This window comes from Mustela nigripes, chromosome 2, assembly GCF_022355385.1.
Source record: "Mustela nigripes isolate SB6536 chromosome 2, MUSNIG.SB6536, whole genome shotgun sequence".
In the NCBI taxonomy this organism is placed as follows: domain Eukaryota; kingdom Metazoa; phylum Chordata; class Mammalia; order Carnivora; family Mustelidae; genus Mustela; species Mustela nigripes.
The window spans coordinates 98,657,194-98,667,313 of record NC_081558.1 but is presented as its reverse complement, the minus strand read 5'-3'; the positions used below and the strand labels follow the sequence as shown (position 1 = coordinate 98,667,313).

Sequence of the window (10,120 nt, the reverse complement as noted above, 5' to 3'; positions counted from 1 at the left end):
GTGTGTGTGTGTGTGTGTGTGTGTTTTCTGGCTTCCATGACTCCTAGGAGACCAGGTGTGTGTGTGTGTGTGTGTGTGTGTGTTTTCTGGCTTCCATGACTCCTAGGAGACCAGGGTGTGTGAGTGTGTGTGTGTGTGTGTTTTCATGACTCCTAGGAGACCAGGTGTGTTTGTGTGTGTGTGACCAGGGGTGTGTGTGTGTGTGTGTGTGTGTGTGTGTGAGTGTGTGTGTGTGTGTGTGCGCGCGTGTGTAATGGTTTGTGTTCATGTAATCCAAGTGCCTGGTGATTTATGCCTGGTTACTTCACTGTTTACCAAACATTCTATTTTCAAAATATTGTTGTAGATATAATTTGAAGCTTATGTGACTATTTCCTCTAGGAAACACGTTTGTTTGCTTCTGCCAGTATATTTGGAGCATAGCACCATGGAATTCACTTAATCCAATTTTAGAAACCAATATGATTCAAAACTAAGCTGCAGTCCTCCTAAAAGATTGTCTACTTCATACTCCTGCCTACATATATTCCTAGAGTGCCAACATCTAAAGCCCAAACCCAAAGCTGGGGTAGGGGCCTGGTGGACCCTACTTTCTAAGCCCTGTTTCCCTAGTCTTGAGTGGCTGTCACAACTGTTCCCTCCAGTATGGTAAAAGCCCCAAAAGAAAAAATAGCTCCAAACATTAAGCTCATCTCCATAGGCCTCCATCCTTTTCTAGATCCCAGTAATTCTTAATCTTGTTGGATATCCAAAGACTTCAGGAAGATTATATTTTAAATTCTGTATCATATCAGGCCTACGTATTCTTTTTTTTTTTTTTTTTTTACCTACATATTCTATAGAATATATACATCCTACTCACCTTTCCTACATGTATTTTGTGGAACTATTGGTCTGGATTGCCTACTCAATCACTACTGGAAGAAGTCTTCAAAGTAATAACTCTCTCATTAATTACTGATTTAAAAAATTGAAATATAATCTGAATACAATAAAATTCACCCTTTAAAAGTATATAATTCAGGGGCACCTGGGGGAGCATAATTGGTTAAACATCCAACTCTTGATTTTGGCTCAAGCCATGATCTCAGGGTTGTGAGATTTACCTCCACATCAGGCCCTGTACTGAGCATGGAGCCCGCTTAAGATTCTCTCTCTCCCTCTGCCCTGCTCTTACTTGCAAACACACAGGCACATTCTCTAAAAATATAAGTATATAATTAAAAAGATTTTTAATATTTATAGAATTGTGCAATCATTATCTAATTCCACAATCTTCATCACCTCAAAAAGAAATCTCATAAGTATTAGTAGTCACTGCCTAGTTCCCTGTACCTCTCCAGCTCCTGTCAACCATTAGGCTACTTTCGGTTTCTATGGGTTTGCCTATTCTGAACACTTTGTATAAATAAAACTGTAAATATATGGCCTTTTGTATCTGGCTTCTCTCATTTAGCATAATGTTTTTAAGGTTCATCCATGTTGTATCATGCATCAATACTTCATTCCTTTTTAACTCCTTAATATTCAGTTGCATGTATACACCATATTTTGTTAATTCATTCATCAGATGATGGATGTTTGCATTATTTCAACTTGGCTTCTATGAATCATAGTGCTATAAATATTCACGTACAGATTTTTATTCAGACTTACATTTTCAACTCACAATTTTCAAGGATGAGAATTGTGAGGTCACGTGGTAACTATATTTACCTTTTTAAAGAACTTCCACGGTATTTTCCAAAGCAGCTCACCATTTTGCAACACTATCAGCATTATAGGAGGGTTCCAATTTCTCCATATCTTTGCTAATACTTTACTATTTTTTTAAACTACAGCCATCCTAGTGGGTGAAGTGCTATCTCCTTATCATTTTGCTTTCCATTCCATGATGACTAATAACGTGGAGCATCTTTTCATGTGTTAATTAGCCAGTTGCACATTTTCTTCATAGAAGTATCTATTCAAATTCTTTTCTCATTTAAAAACTGATTATCTTTTTATTGTTATTGTTGTTACTTACATATTCTGGATACAAATCCCTTAGGAAATACATGATTTTCTCAATTATCTTCAATTTATTGATAGTGTCTGTTAAAGAACAAAATTTTTAACTTTGGGAGAGTTTGGATGGTTCAGTCAGTTAAGCATTAAGTGTCTGACTCTTGGTCTCAGGGTTGTGAGTTCAAGCCCTGCACTGGGCTCCACACTGACCATGAAGTCTACTTTAAAAAAAAAAAAAAAATTTTTTTTAAGATTTTATTTATTTATTTGACAGAGATCACAAGTAGGCAGAGAGGCAGGCAGAGAAAGAGAGGGGGAAGCAGGCTCCCCATGAGCAGAGAGCCTGATGCAGGACTCGATCCCAGGACCCTGGGATCATGACCTGAGCCGAAGGCAGAGACTTTAACCCACTGAGCCACCCAGGCACTCCTCAACCCAAGACGGGGCTCATTCCCAGAACCCTGGGATCATGACCTGAGCTGAAAGCAGATGCTTTAACCCACTGAGCCACCCAGGCGCCCCACCTAAAAAAATTTTTAACTTTGATGAAGTCCACTTTAATTTATTTTCTTCATTGTGTTTTTGCTGTCAAGTCTAAAAAACCACTGTCTAATACAAAGTCACAAAGATTTACACTTATGTTTTCTTCTAAAAGTCATATAGTTTTAGTGGTTAAATTTAAGTCTTTGATCCATTTTTAGTTTTTTAAATTTTTAAGGTAGGGGTCCAACTTCATTCTTTTGCATGTGGATATCCACTTGTCCCATCATCTTTTGTTGAAAAATCTATTCTTCCACCACTCTCTTGGCATCCCTATTAAAAATTAACTGACTATAAAGAGGAGAGTAAGGGGGCGCCCGGGTGGCTCAGTTGGTTAAGTCTCTGCCTCCAGCTCAGGTCCTGATCTCAGGGTCCTGGGACTGAAACTTGAGTTGGGGTTTCCTGTTCAGTGGGGAGTCTGCTTCTCCCTATGCCCCTCCCCCATCCAAGTAAATAAATAAAATCTTAAAAAAAAAAAATAAACTGACTATAAAGTAAGGGTTCATTTCTGCTTAGAAGTGTGAATCCTTCATTTTTATTATTTTTCAAGATTATTTTGACTATTTTGGCTTGTGGTATTTCCAAATAAATGTTAGGATCAGCTTGTCAATTTCTGCCAAAAAGACAGCTGAAATTTTCAGAGATTTTGCTGAATCTATATGTAAGTTGGAGAAGTACAGCCAGTTTTAACAATATTGTCTTCTATGAACATTGAACGACTTGCCATTAATTTAGGTTTTATAAATTTCTTTCTATGTTTTGTAGTTTTCATTGTAAGGAATTTTTTTTCTTTTAAATTGCAAACAATACAAAGTATAATCTGTCTTGTTTCATCCAGTAGTTGCTAGGATTTTCTTAATTTCATTTTCAGATTGTCATTACTGGTATATAGAACATAAATGATTTTTGTATATTGATCTTGTATCCTACAACCTTGTTAAAGACATTGGTTTTAATAGTTTTTTAGTGGAATCTTTAGGATTTTCTATATATTTTTTTAAAGATTTTATTTATTTCTTTGACAGGGAGAGATCACAAGTAGACAGAGAGGCAGGCAGAGAGAGAGAGAGGGAAGCAGGCTCCCTGCTGAGCAGAGAGCCTGATGCGGGACTCGATCCCAGGACTCTGGGATCATGACCTGAGCCGAAGGCAGTGGCTTAACCCACTGAACCACCCAGGCGCCCTAGGATTTTCTATATTTAAGATCATATTATATATGAAGTTATTTTACTTCTCCCTTTGCAATCAGATGCTTTTTTTTTTCCCTTTTCCTTGCTTAACTGCCCTATCTAGAACCTCAGATACCATGTTGAATAGAACTAACAAGGAGTGCCTGGGTGATGCAGTCAGTTAAGCATTTGACTCTTGGTTTCAGCTTGGGTCTGATCTCAGAGTCATAAGTATCAAGCCCAGTTTTGGGATTCACACTCATCAGGAGTCTGCTTGAGTTTCTCTCTCCCTCTGCCCCCAACTACACTGGCTTTTGCTCTCTCAAATAAATACATCTTAAACAACAACAACAACAACAACAACAACAACAACAAACAACTAAGAGCAGACATTGTTGTCTTGTTCCTGATCTTAGGAGAAAGCATCACTCTTTCACCACTACATCTGAGTATAGCTTGGGTTTTCTGCAGATGATCACATCGAACAAGTTTCTATTCCTAGTTTGCTGCTTTTACTTAATATTGAAAGACTGTTGGGACTTTTTAAAAATGCTTTTTCTTTATCTACTGAGATAACCATGAGATTTTGTTTTTTAATTCTGTTGATTTTGTATATATTAATTGATTTTCAGATGTTAAACCAACCCTGCATTCCTGGATTAATCCCACTTGGTGACAGTATATAGTAATTTTTATGTGGCTGGATTTGGCCTGCTGGCTTTTTGAGGACTGTGGTCCATATTCATATGATATATTATTAGTCTGTAGTTTTCTTTTCTTTGGATGTCTTTATCTAGTTTTGTATTAGGATAATACTGGCCTCAAAGAATGGGTTGAAAAGTTTTCTCTCTCTTCCATTTTTGGGGAAGAGTTTCTAAAGAATTGGTTAATTCTTAAACTGGTAAAATTCTCCAGTGAAGCCATTTCAAACTAGGGTTTTCTTTGTCAATGGTTTCTTTTTTTCTCCTTTTTCTTTTTTAAAAGATTTTTATTTTTAAGTAATCTCTACACCCAAAAGAGTCCCATTCACCCATTTAGCCAGCCAGGAACCCCTGTCAGTAGTTTCTCTCTTTCTCCCCATTCCTCCCTTTTTTGTTTTTTACTATTTCCTTTCTGGAATTTTTTTTTTTTTTTAATTTGACAGAGAAGAGTGGGCACACACAAGTAAGGGAAAAAGCAGAGGGAGATGGAGAAGCAGGCTCTTGTCTGTGCATGGAGCCCAATGCAGGGCTTGATCCCAAGAACCCAGATATTGTCCTGAGCTGAAGGCAGATTTTTAACTGTCTGAACCACTCAAGCAACCTCATAGTTTCTTATTAGTAATTTAATCCCTATTCTTGGATACAGCTTATTTATTTCTTCTTGAATCCATTTTAGTAATTAGTGTATCTCTAAGAATATGCCCATTTCATCAAAGTTGTTTAATTCATTAGCACACAACTGTTCAGTGTTCCTTTAAAATCCTTTATTTTGTATTGTAAGATCAGTAGAAATGTCCTTTCATTTCTGACTCAAGTAATTTTTTTTTCTTGGTCAATCTAGCTAAAGGATTGTTAATTTTATCTTTTCAAAGAACCAGTTTTTGGTTTTATTGATTTTTCTCTATTTTTCTATTTTCTATTTAATTTTCATTTCATAATCTTAATTATTTCCTTCCTCCTCTTTATTTTAGGTTTAATTTGCTTTTTTTTTCTATTATCTTTAGGCAGATCATTATTCATTTGAGATCTTCTTTAAAAAAAAAAAAAAGGTATTCCTAGCAATAAAATTTCCTCTAAGTACAACTTCAGCTGCATCTCAGATTTTGTTATATTGTGTCTTCATCTTCATTCATCTCCCAGTATAAATTCTCCTTTGATTTCTTCTTTGACCCATTTATTATTTAGGAGTGTATTGTTTAATTTCCACATATTTGAGTCTCGCAAATTCTTTTGTTATTAACATCTAATTTCATTTCACTGCAGTTACAGAATATATTTTGTATTATTGTTAGCCTATTAAATTTATGAAGGTTTTGTATTTTAATGGCTTAGCATAAAGTCTACCCTACAGGAGAATGTTCCACATATGCTTAAGAATATATTTTCTAATGTTAACTGGAGCATTCCATAGCTATTAGATTTAGTTGGTTTATGGCATTGTTCAAATCTTCTGTTCCCTTGTTTATCCTTTGCCTATTCTATCCATCATTGAAAGTTGGGTATTCAGTCTTCAACCATTACTGTTTAAGTGTCTATGTCTCCCGTCATTTCTGGTAGATTTTGTTTCATGTATTTGAGAGCTTTGTTGTCAAATGCACCTATATTTTTATAATTGTTACATGTTAATCAATTATAAAATGTCCTTCTTTGTCTCTAGTAGCAAATTTTGTCCTAAAACCCATTTTGCCTAGTATCAAAAAGCCACTCCACCTCTCTTTCAGTTACTATTTGCATTATATGTTTTTTCCCTTTAACTTTCAATCTATTTCTACCTTTTGATTTTTTTAATCCACTTTTATAATTTTCAACTTTTGATTGGAATGTTTCATCCACTCACATTTTTAAATCCAATCTCATTAATTATTGACAGTGATCTACATATACCATTTTACTTATTTTCTTATGTGTTATGCCCCTTTTTGCTCTATTTCTCCTTTAGTCTATCATTGCATTAAATGTTTTATACTGTAGCACTTTAATTTCTTTAATGATTTTCACCATTTTTTAAGTGATTTACTTAGTGGCTACTCTAGGACTTCACATATACGTCTTACCAGAAATATCTTCATATTTATACTAACTTAATTCCAAAGAGCTACAGGAACATTACTCCTATAAAGTGCTATTCCTTTTCTTCCCTTTTTGTGGTATTGTTGTATACAAATTACATTTATAAACATTACAAACCCCAAAATACATTGTTAACAATCATTACTTCACATAATTTTATGTCTTTTAGAGCAGCTAAGAGGACAGCAATTTTTGTAAGTTTTATTAATATAAATTCTTATCACTTCTAGCTTTCTTCATTTGTTCCTGTGGATTCAAATTATCATCTAGAGTCATTTCTTTAGCCCAGTGAAGTTTTGCTCCCATCCACCTCCTGTGTGCTGTTATGAAAAATATGTATTACATTTCTATACATTATAGGCCAACAATACATTAGTTTTATATACTTACTTTTTATATCAGTCAACAAAACAAAGAAGAAAAAAATGACTGTCTTATAATTACCTTTACTGTTGTTCTTTGATTTTGTTGGTGTGGATTTAAATTACTGTCTAGATCACTTGTCAGCCTAAAGAATTTCCTTTAGTAATTCTTGTAATATGAGTCTGCCAGCAACAATTCTCTCAGCTTCTGCTAACTGCAAATGTCTTTATTTCACCTTATTTTTGAACGATAGCTGTGCTGGATATAGGATTCTTGACTGATACTTTTTTCTTTCTTTGAGCATTTTGAACATGTTGTCCCACTGCTTCCTGATTGCCACTGTTTCTGTTGAGAAGTCAGCTGTTAATCTTACTGGGGTTCCCTGATAAGTGACAAGTTGTTTTTTTCTCTCACTTGTTTCAAGATTTTCTCATTCTCTTGATCTTCCAGATTTTTAATATGATTCATCTATTTGTGGACCTCTTGCATGGTTATTTGGAACTCAATAAGCTTCCTGGAGGAGTAATATTGTTGAGTAAATCCAGAAACTTTTTACCCATTATTGCTGCAAATACTTTTTCTGCTCCTTTCCTTCTCTCCTCTCCTTCTGGTTTTCCCATCATGCATAAGTGTGCTTATGTGCCCCACATTTTTGTGAGGTGCCCCACATTTTTGTGAGGTTCTGTTCATTCTTCTTCCTTCGTTTTCCTCTGTTCTTTGGATTGCAAGATCTCTTCAAATCTGTTAACTTTTTCTACTGTCAGTTCAATTCTACTTCTGAGCCTACTAGTAAATTTTTTATTTCAAGTATATTGGTTTAATTCCAGAAGTTCCAGCTGGTTCTTTTTCTTTATAATTTCTATCTCTTTATTGATATTGTCTATTTGATACAACATCACCATACCTTCATTACTTCTTTAATCATGGTTTTGTTTAGTTCTCTGAACATAGTTACAATGGCTACTTCAAAGTCTTTGTTAAATCTGATATCTGATCACTCTCAAAGGCAGTTTCTATTGCCTGCTTTTTTCCCCCCTCATATATTCGTATATGGATTATACTTTCCCCTTCCTCTACACGTCTTGTATTTTTTGTTGGAAATTGGACATTTTAGAAAACATATTATAACAACTATGAGTACTGATCCACCTCCTCTCTCCTGGGGCTTGTTACTGGTATTTGCCTGTTTTCGTGTTTGTTTCCTGATTGACTGGATTATTTTACTAAAATTTGCATCTCCCTTTCTCCTATAATTTGAATTAATCAACTGAAGAAATGTGTTCAGTCCTGAATGCCACATTTGAAGAATACTAACAAACTAAAGCACACACAGAAGCAGCTTCCAGGATGGGGAGGGTTTCAAAATGTCACAGAACAAAAGGCTAAGGAAACTGATTATATCTGCAATTGATCAGAGTAATAGGATAGAAAGAACACAGAGCTGCTGATTTCAAAGTTCTGAAGTGCTATTCTGGCATAGCTGACAAGCAGAGAAAAAGTCAGAGAACAAACAAGTTGGAATTACATGGAATTTTTTAAACAAGCAATTCAACAATGGCATATGCTACCTTATACAATAATGAGGTTTCCATTTTTAAACAGAAGTTCTCTATTGTCACAACTGTTGAGTATGGTATTTCTTGTTTGGGAGGGTAGGTTTGGGTAGATAATCCCATTTTCTGTGATAATCAAGAAACCTGGCCTTGAATGTAGCCATTCTGATATAATGCAAAACACTTACATGTACATAAATATATATTACAAATTAACTATTATTCACTTCTTGAAAACACATTATACAGAAATATTTAAGAAACAATTAAGAAAAATTCTTAACCATGTCCCTAGCAGAGTTCCTCTCAGAGTACTATTTAAAGGATTTTCCTGATTAGTCACATATCTGGTAGATTACCATATAAATTACTGGGAGAATTACTTTAAATTTCTACATTCTCTCATGTACTTGCTTTAAAATATTAGAATAAAGTAATTAATTTACAAGAGTTACTCAGTTCTTACAAAAGTTTTTTTTAATGAAATAGTTTGTAACTGAGATCCATAACTCACCAGAAGAAATCTTACCACCACCTTTATAGTCAATAGCAAATGCAGATGTGACTCCATTGGCCGACCCCAGTTCACACATGGAAATTTGATAAGGGGGCCTCAGCTTGATTTCCATCTGCATGTCAGACAGATTTATCTTTGTTGAAAGAGACCTGGGATTATTATATCGCTGCTTGGTCCTCTGAATGAAGTTATCTATGCAAAATAAAAATAAATTTCCTTGCAGTCATTTGTTAATTAATTTGAGAGTGTGATGTTTATAGAATAAATTCTGCAGATCAACAGTTTTATTTTTTGTCCAAAATTACTAAATCTGGGGCGCCTGGGTGGCTCAGTTGGTTAAGCAACTGCCTTCAGCTCAGGTCACAATCCTGGAGTCCCAGGATCGAGTCCCATATGGGGCTCCCATCTCCACAGGCAGTGTGCTTCCCCCTCTGACCTTCTCGCCTCTCATGTTCTCTCTCACTATCTCTCTCTCTCAAATAAATAAAATCTTAAAAAAAAAAAAAAAAAAGCTACTCAATGTGTCATGCAATGTGTCATGGAATATTCAAATATTATTTGTGTTTAATAGTTTATATATCATGGAGTCATCAGTGTTTTACTCCAGAAATTATATTCTAGAAATAATTATAAATAAAATACAGATTTAACACTTCATGGCTGTGAGACTTTCTACTATAATATTCCCTTCAAGGAATTACTTTAAATAAAAAAACAAACCAAATAAAGCAGCTTTAATTTTAAACCAAAGTCTTAATTTTTATACGGTTTCATCTCTCATAAAATATTGTCTTGTAAATACATAAGAACATATGCTGTAAGTTGCATATTCTTATAAACCTGTTATATTTATTGCTTTCACCATTAGAATGTATGTTTTAAACAATGAATTTAGTGGAATCAATAAAAGACATTTTCTAAATATCTTCCGATTTTCCTTTCATTATTTACAACTCGGTTTTACGTTTTTCTCCTCATACACCAGGAGTCAAGCAAACTAATGCCCAGAAGCCAAAGTGAGCCTGCTGACTGCTTATGTAAATAAAGTTTTATTGGACTATAACTATACTCATTCATTTATATATTGCCTATGGCTGCTTTCAAGCCACAGTGGCAGGGCTGAGTAGTTGTGACAGAGACCATATGGTCCCTAAAGCTTAAAATATGTACTAACTGGTACTTTCCAGCAAATGTTTGCCA

The 10,120-nt window shown here is 34.8% G+C and overlaps 1 protein-coding gene across 1 annotated transcript in view; it reads right to left on the bottom strand.

The window, feature by feature from the left end:
- The window catches only part of SEC22A (SEC22 homolog A, vesicle trafficking protein), a 70,087-nt gene that overhangs the window by 40,832 nt on the left and 19,135 nt on the right, over window positions 1-10,120 (bottom strand). Inside the window, exon 4 of the mRNA XM_059391079.1 lies at window positions 8,918-9,112. Within this exon, the coding sequence (XP_059247062.1) occupies window positions 8,918-9,112 (195 nt within the window). The remainder of the gene's footprint in view (window positions 1-8,917; window positions 9,113-10,120) is intronic.